The sequence below is a fragment of the Excalfactoria chinensis genome, chromosome Z (genome assembly GCF_039878825.1).
Source record: "Excalfactoria chinensis isolate bCotChi1 chromosome Z, bCotChi1.hap2, whole genome shotgun sequence".
NCBI lineage: Eukaryota > Metazoa > Chordata > Aves > Galliformes > Phasianidae > Excalfactoria > Excalfactoria chinensis.
Genome location: NC_092857.1, coordinates 17,782,734 through 17,799,039, shown reverse-complemented (window position 1 = coordinate 17,799,039; position 16,306 = coordinate 17,782,734). Strand labels below are relative to the sequence as shown.

The following is a 16,306-nucleotide window of genomic DNA, read 5'->3' as shown; positions in this document are numbered from 1 at the left end:
AGCGACAAATATACTGCTCTTTGAAAAAGAAAACCCACACATAGGCTACTTTGAGACAAAGAGATCTAATGCAAAATATTTCATCAATGATGAAATGTTGTCTGAAAAACATGACATACAGAGATTGGGTTTGTTTAGTCAGGATGGGATTATCCCTGTGCTCAGTATCTAGAAAAATAGTTGTGTGATTTTTAATTTGTGAAAATATTTCTTTCCAAAATGAAGCCAAAATAATCTGTAGCTTTACAAAGAATGAAGATGAACAGAATTATTCTGGCTGCAGAAATTATCTTAAATGCAGGGAAATTCCAGGATAGGGTGTTCCTGTATTTGTCAATGACTAGCAGGTCTGGTCCTGACCTGAAGCTGCAAATGGTCTGAAATATCCCTTTAATTGGCACATGGAACAATTGAGATAAATTTGCACACACATTTTCCAGTTCTTGACAGTCTGTTCGGTTTTTTGAACTTTGTTGTATTCAGTCTGGAACAGATTCATAAAGGGAAAGCACTTAAAATGATGGAAGACAAATTTGGCCAACCTAGACAGTTACTGATGTTCACTGAAGACTTCAATGTGCCGTTAACATCATGAAATGAGGATATATGTTTTCATCAATAACAGGAAGCCAAGTTACCAGTGATACATCTTAGTCTTTGGTTTCTGAGCCAGAACAGCTAATCTGCAATATATTTTATTAATAAAATTCTGCGAGTATGCATCTGAAGTTAAGGAGAAAAACTTCATTCTTTTCCCGGAAAAGTGATCTGCATTAAGTTCTAACACTCTGGGAGTGCAAGAAAAAAAACACATTGCTGTTGAACAGATTAAGTGCACATGAAGTGAATAAGTGAGAAAGCTATAAAACCCATCACTTACACTACAAAAAGTTTGGAAATACTGGATGTTTGAAACAATATGGCAAGTTACTTACTGCTTCTGCACTAAACAAAGCCATCTGAATTGCTAAAAATCAGTCAAAAATGGCTGTTAAGTGATACCAAAAATGATACCAAAAACAATTCTTGGCTTAGATTTCAGCTAAATCACAGCAGTGTTCACCTCATTGCTTGCTTCACAGATCTACTGCCACAGTGGAGGGAATGTGCATGTTTTGTGTACACACACATACTTGCAATACTGAAGGATGGCAGCAGCATGGAGAAAAGGTGTTTTATGAAGAAGGATTTCAGTGTTTTTGAGGAAATCTCTTAAATCATTTCTCCACCTTGTGCACAGGCTGAATTTATTTCACAACCCAGGTCATTAGCTCATATTTCATCCCTGAGGGCAAACTAAACTCTCCATATGCCTGCAGTGATGCTCATGTTGTATTAACCAGGGAGTTTGTTCTCTGAAATTAGGAAATCTGGAATTATGGTGTCCTTTGTCTTTTTTCTTTTCTTGATGTTTTTCTTGAAAACTACTGCATGTTTTTGTTTGTTTCTGGTTTTTTTCTGAGTACATGAATTTAGGAGCCTTTGTAACTATTTAAGGGACTCCATTTTCTAAACCTTGAAGCTGACAAAATCTTGTGGCTGGTGCACAGCAAGCTCCCTCAGGCTGGAAAGTTACCTTGAATAAGTGCCGTTCTTAGAAGCTCTGCTTTCATTTACTTTAGAAGGGAAATCTTTCAGCTTACATCAGTGGGAATTCCCATGGAAAGTCGTGTACTGTTTTCTTCAGAAATGGGAAATTTTATCAGTTCTAATCACTTAAACATATGGAGCAGGGACTAGCAACAAAGTGCTGCTTAATACAAGGTAATACTTTCTATTTTCATTTGCAACAAGCTAAGAGCTTACGTGTGTCAGATAATGCAATTTAAAAAAAAAAAAAAAAAAAAAAAAAAAAAAAAAAGATTAATAATAACTCATTAAGTTGCATTAACTTGATTGCTTCCAGTCATACAAGCACACCCATTCACTAATTTTCTCTGACCTGAGCAGAAAAAAACCTATCCGTTAGTCACCATGACACTCATTTATTTGCAGCTTTGCTTAGAGCTAGATGATGATTCCTGTTTCACAAACAGTCCAAAAGTGGCATGGCTGAAGTGACCTGGACTCTTCCAAATGACTGCAGCTTTTCTGTCATTCAAAGTATGATACCCTCTGGGTTAATCCATTCCCTTCTTCAAAGCAAAAAGCAAGCTTCTGCACTGTAGTAATATATTTTCCCTTGCCATTGCCTCAGTGGCACCTAGGCAGATTGCCTTCTAATTTTAGAAGGAAGCCTGTATCAATACCAGTGAAACACACTGTCAAGTCTGTTCTCTTTATTTAGCACTGAATAGTTCTGCTAGACTTAGAGCAAAATGCTCAGAGTTGCCCATCAAACTTCTGTTGGATTATGGTAGGATTAAAACATTCAGGCTTGATGGCTGTTCAGGACAATATGAATATTAGAAACACAGACTGATTTGGATTGTAAGGAGTCTTTTGGGGGTATACGTCTTCAGATTTGGTTGCCCAAAGCTCCAGTCAGTATGACCATGAACACTTACAAGGATGATACAGGTAATTTCTTGAGCTGACTCAAGTTTTCATACCATGCATATTGTGCCAGTATCTTTTTTGTGATGGCATGCAATATTTATAATGAAATTCTTTCCTTGGGCAGATTACTCAGATCACTTGTACGAGTGCAGTCTTTGGAATAAGATTTAAGCTTACTGAGCAGGAAGTAGCTGAATGAGATGGTCTCTGGATTAAATGGGTCTTGGCTCTGATCACCGTCGCTGAGACCTACTTAGCTGCATTTATTACCTAGCAAAGTCCCTTGTTCTAGTCTTCTCAAAAGCATAAACACTATGATGTGATGCTGAAAAGCACACAGTTAACTAGATAATACTTCCTGTTAATGCCTGGATTAAAACTCAAGATCCTAATTTAAAAACACCTTACTTCCAACTGAATTGCATTAGCACACAAGATGAGGAGTTCTCTCGAGACTTGGAAAAACAGAATCACATCCATTACAGGATGAGAAAGGAATAGTTCACGGTTCCTAATGCAATTCAGATGGAAGTAGGATTGTAAATTGAGTAACCCAAAACTAGTAACCACGAAAGAGCAGATTTCATTTATTCAAAGAGTTATTTCAGGCCTAGTAAGCTCTGTGTTCAGGAACTGAGCTGATAAAAAGGTGCCATGAAAAATTAAAGCCACCTTAGTATCTTCGTGTAGAAAATATTCATTCTATGTGGAAAGTTCCAGACCAAACAGTACATGAAATATCTCTGTGCATATTAGCCATAGGTTATGACCTGTGTTTGTTTTGAACTGTCTTTTGGATCTTTGATCATAAGATACCCAAATATGTTCATCCTCAGCATGTCACAGATGACTAGCTTCATTTGTGCTCCCTATGAAGCTAATCAGGGTATTTGTTAACACCCACAGCGGGGCAGCTAATTACACTCACTGTAAGCTGCTGGAACTTCCTTCATCTCACACCACTGTATCTCTGCTTACTTTCTCCTTGCCTAAAAGCAGTGGGCACACTCAAGATTTTTGGAAGGTTTGCCAGGCATCTTCCTGGCCTTGAACCTTGTCACCAGGTGGTCCTGAAGTTCAAAGCGATGCCAAAGACTTCTGTGTTAATTGCTGCATCTATTGCCTGCTTCTGGGAGCTGCTGTCATTTTGACTTACCTTGTCCATGTAATGGTGTGTGTCAAGTTAGTATACATATATTTTGTCCATTTCCCCACAGTTTAGACTGTGCTTTTATTTACACTATTTAAGTCTTACTTTTGCAGTATGTATCCTTCAGATGACTTACTTGATGTTCACATCTGTCTGAAACTCATAACTTGAGTTTATTATTATCATTTACAAAGATAAATTTTATTCAGGACCCTTCCTGCAAGCTCCACACTGGCAAGTGCAAGCCACATTTCTAGTGGTGTCTAAGGTCTGAAACACGTATCACCTTAACGGGTATCTTGACTGTTTTCCAACCACATAAATACACCCAATCTTTTTTTTTATATGGACCTTGCATATCTGCAGAATGTCTCTTCAACAACTCCTTTTATTAGATGATTAAATTAAATTATCTCAACTTAATTAAGAAATAAAGATTTTGCAGTCACCCAGTCTATACCTGAATTCATCTTCCTTCCTGTTTCTCTGTCTGCCCATGCATATAACTCTTAAGGTCCACTTTAGAAGGGGCAAAGTTAATTACTGTCCTGTAATTCAAGTATAAGAAATAAATTAATGCCAGTCTTGAGGAGAGGAAGGCAGAAATTGTGTACTTTCCATTTATCAACTGCTAGCTAAGTATACACATCTGACTCGGCATGGCACTTTTATCTCTTATCCAGAATGGAAACCATTTTAACGTATGAGTTCAAGTATGTACTGTAGGAAAGGTTAGGAAGGAAAACCAACAACACTGCAGAAGGCTGTGCTTCATCACTTTAAGGTGACAAATATCTTGCAGTGTTTTTTTATAACACTTGGTCTACTACTGGTACTTTGGCCTGTGTTGTATGTAACACTTGTTCTACTTGTATAGTCTGTTACATGCTTTAATAGCTTTTGTTGGTGGTAGTGAATTTGATAACTTAAAATTTTTGATCTGTGTTAAAATCTATTTCCAAGTTTGTTTTTTCTTTGAAAAATGAATATATGAATGAGTATGCCAGGCATTATAATTTACTGACTTAACAAAGATGTGAACAGTTTCTTCTGATCTTAAAGATTAACAGCTCTGTCTTCATTCAGAAGCTTATGATACATTGTATGGGCTTTACATTCCTCTTACTGCCTCTGTATAAAGATGTGTGGCACTATCCTGTATAGAATCCAAACAGAATCATCAATCAGCATCCATATAATCAGAAAAGAAAACAGCAGGACACTCATATATTACAGTGTTTTACTACACTGGAGCACCTTGTGGATCAATAGCACCTTTATTAAATCATATGCTCTTTCTCTTCTATGTGAAAAAATAACACAGGTAGTTTAGACAATTCTGCTCCATTTTTGAGCATTCTCACCTCTTCCAGATTTTCTGACCCGATGTGGATTAAAGACTACTCAAAACAGTACAAAATTGCTTTTCTTTCCAAGTTTATCTGGCACTGATTTATAAATAAACTGATTTATGAAAATCCCTCCCAGCTTTCCTGTAGGCCCCATTCAGGTACTGGAAGGCTGCTGTAAGGTTTCTTCAGAGCCTTCTCTTCTCCAGGCTGAAGAGCCCCAGTTCTCTCAGCCTGTCCTCATAGGGGAGGTGCTTCAGCCTTCTGATCATCTTTGTGGCCCTCCTCTGAACCCACTCCAACAACTCCATGTTATTCTTGTTTTGGGGGCTCCATACCTATACACAGTACTCATGAGAGCAGAGTAAAAGGGCAGCCTGCTGATCACACTTCTCTTGATGCAACCCATATCTGTACTTCCAATATTACAGTTCTACCAAGTTGTGACAATTTCTGTGGTTGTTACTCTTGACAGAAGGGATATTTTAAATAGGAAAATTAAATCTCAGGTTGGTTTCAGTGCATTAAATTAATATTTAATAATGTCCCCTTTAACAAATAACAAGCCACAGTATTTTGTGAGTATTCTCCAGTGAAATGCAGTTCAGAAAAAGCTTAACTAGAACAGGATTCATAAAATTCAATGGAGTGATGGTATTTTCAAACAGGATCATTGAGTGGGAAGAAGAGCAATGAAATACCAACTCCAGTAATACAGTCTATAAAGAGATAGTGAAAAGAAGGATCATTCAGTTTTTACAGTTTTACCAAACCAGCTATGACACAACAGATAATACTGTTTCACATAATTTGAAGAAAAGAGCAAAATTTTTATGGAAGTGAGGTAGTTTATATGTTCATATTATGACCATTTAACTGGTAAATGAGAGAAAAAGAAAAGACACACTTTGTTTATATTCTTTCTAAGACTTTGCTATAGTATTTCTCTATGACTTGCTCTTCCATTCTCTATCTGTGTAATGCAATGAGCAACACTGATAAGAAATTCAAGTTTTCTTTTATAAATTATTATCAAAGAGTGTGACATACACTTTTGATGAGGGTACATACTTGCTACCAGCCTGACTTTAAGAAATAACACATTTTTAATTGATCAGTTAGACTGAAAAAAGGAAGATATCTGATCTTTCCTTTGCCTTAGAAAGCTGAATTAAATGCCATGGATATCATCCTCGACTTCTACATCACAGTCATCGATTTCCCTAGTTCCCCGCTTTACCAGGAATGCAGAAAAAAGTATGTTTCATGGCTAATGGGAATATTGTGAGGAGGATTTTCCTCTCTGGATGGCTGAGGAAATCATTTCTGTGAGGATGCTTCATTAAATTGTTTTCTATGGAGGAATGGTTGAGCTAAGTTGAAAACAGTCCCAGTTTGATGGGAAAACATGTAGAAGAGGAAGAAACAAGGCACCATGGAACTAATTCAGAGGATTTATCTCATGAAACCAAATTCAATTGGTTATTATAAGCATGAAAAATCAGCCCAGTACTTTAACAAGGGAGTTAATGACTAGCTGGGTTTACTAAATCTTCATATTTTTGACTGGATATTGAAAACATTACAAAATACCTTAGATCTTGATTTGAAGGCCTGTTGATAATTTCTTGTACTTTAAACTTGAATAACATAAAAACAGTATTGAAACAATGGTAATTTCTGTTGAAATATTTCAGATCCAAGTACAATTTACAACTTTTTGTGATAAATTCACTGTAGGAAAATACAGAATAATTAAATATTAAGTTGTATTAGATTTTTTATCTTTGATTATTATTATTATTAACCTTGATTGCTGCATTCTGCTACATACAAAACTGAAAATACCAAGTTTTCCTTGCTCCTCAGAGTTCGGATGCTTCAGCCTCCAGTCATTTTCTTCCTTTGGTTTTCTAGTGTTCTCTTAGTCTAAGACATGACTGCACATGGTATGTTGTGTGCAACTTCAATATTTTATTCATGAAGTGAGCAGAAATACTTCACAGAATAAGCCAAATTCTCAATGCAAGCATTTCAGAGAAGAAGCGAAGAAACCCTTCTTTTCCTGCCTCTCCGTAACCACACGTCATCCCAACACCATGCCCTACGTCAGCCAGTGTGATGTGGGTGAGGTTGGCACAGCAACAGCACACTCTTGGTTACACTCCCCTGTAACTACACCAGTGTGAGTCAATTCAAAAGTTTTACTAGGTTTTTATTAGTCTGTGATGCACTGCCCAGTCATCTGCAGTTACCTGCCTGGCCAGTGCTCACAAACGTGCTAGTAAGCTTTAATGTAACCTCTTTCAGTATTCAGGTTTGTCCTTTGGGATGAAACCTCTTCAGTTTCCGTGCAGTCCTGTGTAGAAACTGTCCTGTTCATCAGCCATCCCATATCCACTGAAAGACTGATTTGGTATTTGCTTTTCCAAACAATCTGTGCAGCAGTGTCAGTGAGTAATTGTTGAGCAGTAAACCTGGAGATACCCACAGTGCATTGTAAAACCCCATTTTCTTTTTGTTAAAGCAGTAACAGGGTGATAGTCTTCACTAATATCTAACTTACAACTCTGCTTACTTTTTCAGACATGGAGATGACTTGATTGTGACACCATTTGCTCAGGTAGGCACAATTTTGTCTTATTCCTAATATGATTGTGCAACCCAAGAAAGCCAAACCAGTTCTTTTCCACTGTTAATAGTATATAAGATTTGTTTGATTGAAAAAAGAAAAAATCCACCTGAACAAAAACTTATAAAGCTTTCACTCTATTATCTATATTTACATGCTCATGTCCTGTTGCACGCATGGCAAGATTTGTTACATTCATCCAACCTCCTTCAACAGGGAATGCCTATACCACTATATTAAGACATTTTTCTGCTGCCTCCTCTAGCTGCTGTCTTTCATTAAGAGAAGTCCAGAAAGCAAGTATTCCATTAACACTAACTTTCCCAGTGTGCAAACCCTGTAGTTTTGGTCCTGCAGACATTTCTCACCTGCTCAGATAATACCTTCCTCCTAACGTGTCCATCTCTACTAAGTGCCCAAATGAATTAGGCTCCTTAAAGGAGCCACTTCTATTTTCTTTGCCAGTCTAGACAATTTCATTCTCCTTGTCATTTGAGGTTTGTGGGGGCTGAACTGCAAATGGAAAAATCTGTAATCATTTCTTATGTATGAAGTATTAGGCTTGAATGGACTATTATCATCCAAACACGGATGCTTTTATGGTCATTATAGAGAACTAAGTAGTATTCTGCGAAAAACTTTCCTCCTCTTCAACAAAGTCTGTCTTTTAAACAAATAATGAATTGTTTATGAGAGAAAAAAGAAAAATAAACTATTGGCCTTTTATTACAGATATGCTGTTGTCAGATAATGGTTGAAGACTTTGGACTGGAAACCTTTCAGAGATATTTTGCATTGTCCTCTTTTTCCTTTCAGCATAGTGGAGTGGAGCTAATTCAGTCTCACCTGTGCAGAAATTTAGACTGAAGCCATTTTGTCTGTTCCAGGTGCTGGCCAGCCTGCGTACTGTACGGAATAACTTTGCTGCATTAACCAATTTACAAGATCGAGCACCCAGCAAGTAAGTATCAATTTTTGGCCTCTGAACCTTTAGTAGTGGTATTTTTAAAACATGAACTAAGAATAACAGTTAGATGTTACAGATTTCAGTCTGTGTCACTAAGCTTGTGTAAAACTTGTGATGATTAATCGTTTTATTATCTGTTGAAACTGCTTATACTTGATAGCTGAGACTGAAACCCTCTTGCCTACTATCTTCTCCTGCATTGGTGTCCTTGAATAAACTTGCAGTAATTTTTATTTATGCAATTTCTATGATTTTCAGTAAGTTAGCCGTATGTCAAAGATAATTCAGAGATGATAATTCAGGCAATGAGTCTGCGTTGTGCAACCGAACCAAAGTGAGCATTGATTGCATGATCAGGACCTAGAAGTCATCCCAGATAAAGACATCATAATAGTTCATGATTATAAATGGCACATTATAAATATGATTTTTTTTTTTTTTCCAGTTCTGGGACAGTGGCGTTATAGTTAACGTTAGTTCAACTGGCAAATTTCTTATAATCAATTTCCATCATTTTAAATTAGAATCAGGTAGCATTCATGGAACCATAGCAGTTTCTCACTGAAGACAAGCTCAAAATGACAAATGTCCACCATTGCATGTGCAGTGCTACAGAAAGGTATTTCCAACCCCTTTAGTAGGAATATGCCCGTTCAGACCCTGCCTGCTGTCATCCCTAAAGAGCTATGTTAATCCAGCAAATTTTAACTTCCATCAACAAACAAAGGATTCCACTGAGCTGTTTGCCCTAAGGATTATTGTGAAGTGCATGAAAAACAAACAAACAAACAAATGTTTAAACTAATTGTTACTATAAGAATTTTTTTCAAGTAAGACAACATAGGTAGTGCGAGCCATATAAGAGTAGTAACTATAGATATAGACCAAACCTTAAGATAGGTACATATTCAAGCTAGGATTAAGCAGATTTGTAAACTAATTTCTAAATTTCCCTGCTGAAGATCCCAATCTGCAGAAAGATTTAAGCAATGATTGTTAATTCCTTTCTGTGTTACAATAACTAAATGAACTGTTATGCCATTGTTCCAGTCACAAATAACTTCCCAAAGAAATGTGCTTTCTATTGTATTCTTCAAGGATTTGACCATCTGTGAGTTTAACAACTTGACAAATCTTTTTCTTTTTCTTTTCAAACAGACGGTCACCAATGTGTAACCAACCATCTATTAACAAAGCAACTATAACAGGTAAGATGAATTAACTTAAATACCTCTGTGAAACCAGAACAGGTTTCTAAATTCAGTATTTATTTATTTTTTAAAATGTAAGTCTTGCTCAAAACTTACATTATTTCATATCCTGTATTATTATGGAAAACTTGAGTGACTCAATTTGGTGGTTTGTGATCTTATATCATGTTGGTTTTGTGATTTCTGTCTCATTATTCTGTTTTTAATTTATTTCCCACATCATGATTTTTTAACATGATGGTCTTTGCCCTCCATTTCTCATATATACTAGTGTGTGACTGTGTCATTACCTTCATTAATAACTTCTTCTAGTAGAATGAATTGGTGTAAGGAATGCATTTATATTCCATCTGAGAACCAGAGTTCTGTAGCTATTCCGATGCAAAGTCTTGATGTTATGTACCCCTAGACATTAAGAAGAAATTTTGAAGGCTGACTTTTCTGATTAAGAACTGTAGATATTTAACATTTACAGGTACATGAAATAAAAATTCTTTATAAAATAGATAGAGTTTCTAGAAAAGTATTAACTTGAAAAGAGGACTGGCATCGTTAGTTATGTGAACACTCTTGAAAATTTTACCCTGCAGCACTCAGTTATTATTTCAGCAATTTGCTCTCAGTTACTTTTATGGGAACACTTTTTTTTTTTTTTTTTTTTTAACTCTCTTTTATTTTTTATATTTTGTAAATACATGTGCTCTTACTGCATGTTGTTTTCCAGGCAGCTATATCTCTATGACTTGATGGCAGAGTGAAAAGGTTTACTTTGCCTTTTAGTTAAGGTAAACAGGCAGTTACTACACAAGCAATCTATCATTTAAACCAAAAACTTCCTCTTTATAGAATCTTTGGTGCCTTGTTTTGTTTTGTTTTGTTTACAGATAGAACTTGGCTTGATTTTTGTTGATCCTCTGCTTGTCTTTCTAACTGTATGATGATAGGACTTTAGATCAAGGAAGAACCAATACTTCGGCTTTCTTCAAGAGAACTGACTTTGTCTTGTTCAGAAATCTGTTTCTGTAGCCCCTGAATTGTGGTAACATCATTAGGTTTTTCATCTATCTTCACAGAATATCCACATACTCTTCTAAAATATGTGGTCTTAGTAGTTCTGTATTACTCTGTTCTCCAATTCATCCTGCAATCTGAGGATTTTTTGCAGAGGGTTTACCAGGGAACAGAGGATTAAATCTTCAGATTCACTCTATACACAGAAAATTGTCCTTGGTTAATAGTATTCTGCAATCACACTTAAATTCACAGTAATTATTAAATAGCGATGGGAGATAAATAAATAGATCCACCATGAACTGTATCTCTTGCCTATAACAACCGTAATCTTAGTCCTTTGTTAACCTATCAAGAGGTCATATTGGGTATTGCTTTCAAATTAATATCAAGGAGGCATCTCAGTTACTGATAGGTGCTACTCTGATTTTTAATTAAAGAATGTTTCTCTCCAATCAGCACAGTCATCTGAAAGTCTGTTAACTTGATTGGAGACAGATATTTTGAGAAGTAAGGTTCTCTTTGGTTCCAAGATGCTAACATCAGAAAGCCTACAACAAAGTAAAGTCCCTGCCACCAAAAGAAAAATGTGATATCCAGAGCAGAATATATGCAGTCATGCGAACATCCTGTGAGCCTACCTTACATGCTCTTTTTTTGCCTAAGGCCAGCTTCCCTTCTCCAGCAAGAGAAGCTGCTCAGACAGCAGGACCCAAGACACACTTTGCTGGAAGTTACTGTTGCTCTTTTTAAATTCCCCCCTGATCTGAAGGTTTCCATTCAGTTAGTCCCCAGAGTGCGCTGTACTTGTCAGAAACAATAAGTCATCTGAGATTTTAATGTATGGAAAGAAGGTAATGCAGTCAGTGGTGCAGCTAATCTAGAAAGTGATTCTGTGCCAAGAAATTTAAGGGAAGCAAGTAGAAGGCAAAGAATAGCAAGGATAAATTAATCTAATTGAGTTTAATCTGAGATGCTGCTTGAACTGCTGTGCCCAGATTATGCACTGAACCAGCTGTGCTGGGACCTATGTGCACTGGATGCAAGTGGCTGAAAGATATCAATGATAGAGAAAATACATTAAGCCACTATAAAGCACAGAAACAGCTACCATTCATTTTGACTGCTGAATGGAGATTCAGACTGGATTCTTTTTTGCCTGAATGATTTTTCCCATTCTTTGTCATAGACCATTTTAGATATTTCCATAGCAACAAATTTCATGGCCTAAGCACAGAAGTATGCATAGATGCTTTCCTAAAGCATATAAAAGCCTAGTAAAGCACACTGAACACTGGCTGTACTCCAAGGAGAAAAATATATTATAAACACTTCTTAGAACAATTAAAAATGCTTTTGGATGCTGTTAATGCTTTTCATTTTTATTTTTATATTTTTCCTCAGGAATATTTATAATACAGATTGTGCAGCCTTTCCTGCTGAAAATATTCTCCAGGTCACACTGTTCTCAGAGTTACATGACACTTAGTATCCAGAGTAATACACTAGGCAGGAACCGATCGCATCACCCAGATGGTACATCTAGCGATCTCAGTGAGAAACAACCATGAGTGTTACAAACTGGGTGACTGGAAGACGCAGTTTCCCTAAACAACGTCAATGCTGAAACAGAATTATACACATAAGGTGGAAGGTTTAACTTGCTAAGCAAGTGTCATCTTCCAGGAAAAGCAGAAGTATAGCAAGGGGGAACATTGCAGGTTATATGGGGAAAACGAGAAAGGAAAGATAAAAATGGATTTAGTAACAAATGCAACTGAAGTAGCAAGAGAAAAATTCTCCCACGGTGATCCAAAAGTATTTTCTGTTATTTAAAGAATTTGCCCCAAGGTCGAAATGTGGGAGAAAATGCATTAGTAAAAAGTAGGAAACTGGAGCTGAGAACTGCAGCAGCAAAGGTATTTCCAAACTGTTAGAAGCAATAGCAACCACGGTGGCTTTAAAATCTACAGAGATATTTCAGTCTAAATGTAGAAGTTAATGATCAAAATATGACTTGTTCTATTCAGTATATCCATACGGAGTTATTTTAGAAACTGCTGCAAAAGCCAATAAATACCAGTGGCATACTTGTTATTCTGTACAAGCCAAATATGCTATGGCACATTGAGTGTTGCTTTTAAAGATAAATTTGAAGGTGGGATGCGGAAGCTTTCATGTATCAATAAGCTTCTCAGGTGGCACTTCCCCTATCCATTTGAGACATCTAAGTGGTAGATGTCTATTTGGGGAGTCTCTTTAGAGTCAATTTATAGTCACTGTGAATAATAAGATATGCAATTTTACTTATTTTAGTTGTCATCTTTAAAGGGAGATGAAATGGTACCTAAAGGCATCATTGCTTCAGATAACTCTTTCCGCTGTATGGTGCTTCCTTGCTTTGTGTTTTGTTCTTCAATGAGAAGAGGGATTCCTCCCCCTGTGAGTCACATTTTCCAGGCAGTCATAACAGTGATTCTTCATTTCAAGTTTGTAACAATTCTCTTAATACAATCAGTGAATTGCAAATAACATTTCAATTTAAAAAAATACACTACTAGGTATGACACAAGGAGCGATCTTGAAAGCTGTCGTTTCTGACAAATGAAGAAATGAACGACCACTAAATATCTTTTTATTTCTACAGTTTAAATATCTGTATTTCTAGATGAAAATAATACGAGCTAAGAAGGAACCATTTAAAGTCTTAATTCATCCTGGTAGATGCTTTTATGTGGGAAAAAAAAAAAAAAAAAAAAAAAAAAAAAGTCCAAAATAAAAAAATAATAATCTGAGCCTCCAAATACCATCACAGTTATTGATTAATATGCAATTCCTAGTTAACCTGAAATCACACAGTCTGATTTATTTATATATTATATATACATACATATATGTATGTATGTATGTATGTGTGTAATTCTACAAAGTAATTGGAGGGCTATTCCAAAAGTAATGCCTCCCTTTTCATTATGTTGGCCTATGATATCAGACACAAACATTGGTGGTGTGGCAGTAGAGGCAGAACATTTCCATCCCATTACTTTTTGTTGCTGTGTGAGAGATGGCAGCAGAGAGGCAGTCTGGGAGGATGGTGTCTGACAAAGGAGTGCATGTAAAGCAAAGACGTGTCACTGAACACCACCCATTAATATTCATCAACACTTGCTGAATGTTTATGGAGACCAAGCAGTGGACGTAAGCACAGTGAGGTGGTGGGTGGTGTGTTTCAGCAGTGGCAACAGTGACAGTGGATAATCTCTACTGGTGCAGGTTTTTGCGAGTGTGGCATGCAGGCTCTTGTTCATCACTCGTGAAAATGAATAGCTAATGGTGGTGACAGTGCTGAAAGATCATTTAATGTAGCTGAGTATTTGCTCTATCAAATAGTGTTGTTGTTCTCTTTCCATCTGTTGTAGTTTCCATGGAAATGAATAGGAGGTACTATTTTCAGAGTGATATGACTTACATACATAGAATCACAGAATGGCTTAGGTTGGAAAAGACCTTAAAATTTTCTAGTTTCAACCCCCTGCTATGGACATGGACACCTTCCACAAAACCATGCTTCTCAAAGCCGTATCCTGCCTGGCCATGGACTCGTGTAGGAATCATATACTACGTAGACCTTCTATCTAATTAACAGTAATCGTTTCAAAGGAGATTTAAGTGTCTCTTATGTAATTGGCCTCTTATATTACAAAACAGAACCAAAAGGGTCTTTAAGTAACATCACTTGACAAGTAAGTCAATTAAGGTAACCACAGAATAATACCACACAATTGCAAAATCTCACCTTTTAGAAGTTCTCTACAGTTTATAATTTTGGTTCAGATCTAACCCAAACCCACTTCATAAGAGAGATAGAACGAAATATGTGTATTTTCTCAGCAGCAAGCTGTCACATACTTTTGCATTTTATTTATGAAAGCATAGAATGTGTATGGCTTAGTCTCAGGAAAAATCTTTCAGATTTTTTTCTACATTTAAAAACCCCACGGTAATAGAAAATATTACGATGTTGTAGATCTGTCCATATTAATTTGTTACTATCCATTTTCACTGCTTCTTATTGGACTTGAATTGTAGCCTTTACAAGCATGGCTCTGGATCTTAAATCCAGCAGAAGACAGTATCATTTTTATTAAACTGAGCTTCTGGCATGTTTCTCATAGTCTTTGTACAACACAGTTCATGGTTCGTACACATTAGCTACAGGTTTCACAGTGATGTTTCTGGTTTTGAAGAGTAATCTGCCAGTCTTTGGTATAGTTTTTATATGTAATGGATTTATAATAAATCATTATTTAATAATTACACCATTTTAATTAATTAAACAGTGATTAGGCTGCTGTCTTGAATTATCACGCACTTAAACATCATTTGGACAAGTTAAGCATCTGTATTTAAACAGGCTGAAATCCTTCTGAATACATGTAGATGGACATAATGAGAAGAAAAAAAACAAAGATTATAGATGAAAATCAGGATATGTTTATTGTACAGCACTGGAAATGATTATTTCAATGTGCATACCTATACATAACTGTATCTCTCATTCATCCCAGTTCTACAACTGAAAGATTTTATCTAGTAATAAGATGAAATTAAAATAGAGTAATTTGTTCTTAGGACTTGAATGGACTTGAAGCATTCCTGTTAATGAGCTGCCTTAAGCTCTTCAAAAGTCTAGATGATGAAGTGTTAAATATCCTGCTGGCCTCAGTGTTCTGTACAGAACCTCACTACATTGAGATGTCCTAAGTAATCTAAATGCTTTTTATTCTTTCCTGTGTCTGTGATTCAGCAGGGGATAAAGCAAACGTGAGAACACGAGTGGACAATAAAAAAGTCAAAGACACATCTTACAGAGGTTAATTCATGCAATACCTGGGTAATTCCCAGGTTTTGGGAGAAGAGATATAGAACTGAATGATAATAGAGATTAAAAAACAAAACAAAAGAAAAGAAAAACAAACAAACAAACAAAAAAAAACCCACAAAAACAATAGTTCAGATTTTCAACAAAAAATTCATAATGCAATATAATTGTCATATTTCAAAATGCTGAAGAATTTATATTTCAGACCCAGGTTTGGACAGATATCCAGAATGTGTCCTACTTAGATCACAACTGCAGTCTATACATCACTTCTCTAGATTTAGTCAGCAGGATTCTAGTTATAATGTCATGTTATAATGAGAACTTCCCACTCTCATTTAATTTGCCACTGAATATATTTTTACCTCATTACAGAGAAACGTTCTACTACACTGCATTTGGCAGAGATGAAATAAAATGGTCAGAAATTCAGAAACTCTCACTGAAGTTAACTGAGAGAAGAGTGCTTTTCTGAATTACTGTAGCAACCTGACTCCCTGTTTGCTAAAATGGTTTTGTTCTTTCTGCAGTAGGTTGAATATGTAAATGTTTTGTTCTTCACAGTTTTGCTTACACGCATGACTCTTATGTGGATTTAGAATGAA

At 36.2% G+C, this 16,306-nt stretch overlaps 1 protein-coding gene across 1 annotated transcript in view; it reads left to right on the top strand.

Moving 5' to 3' along the window:
- PDE4D (phosphodiesterase 4D) overlaps positions 1–16,306 on the top strand; it is a 406,463-nt gene that overhangs the window by 305,349 nt on the left and 84,808 nt on the right. The window contains exons 3-5 of the mRNA XM_072359590.1: positions 7,585–7,621; positions 8,518–8,591; positions 9,756–9,805. Of these exons, the coding sequence (XP_072215691.1) occupies positions 7,585–7,621; positions 8,518–8,591; positions 9,756–9,805 (161 nt within the window). The remainder of the gene's footprint in view (positions 1–7,584; positions 7,622–8,517; positions 8,592–9,755; positions 9,806–16,306) is intronic.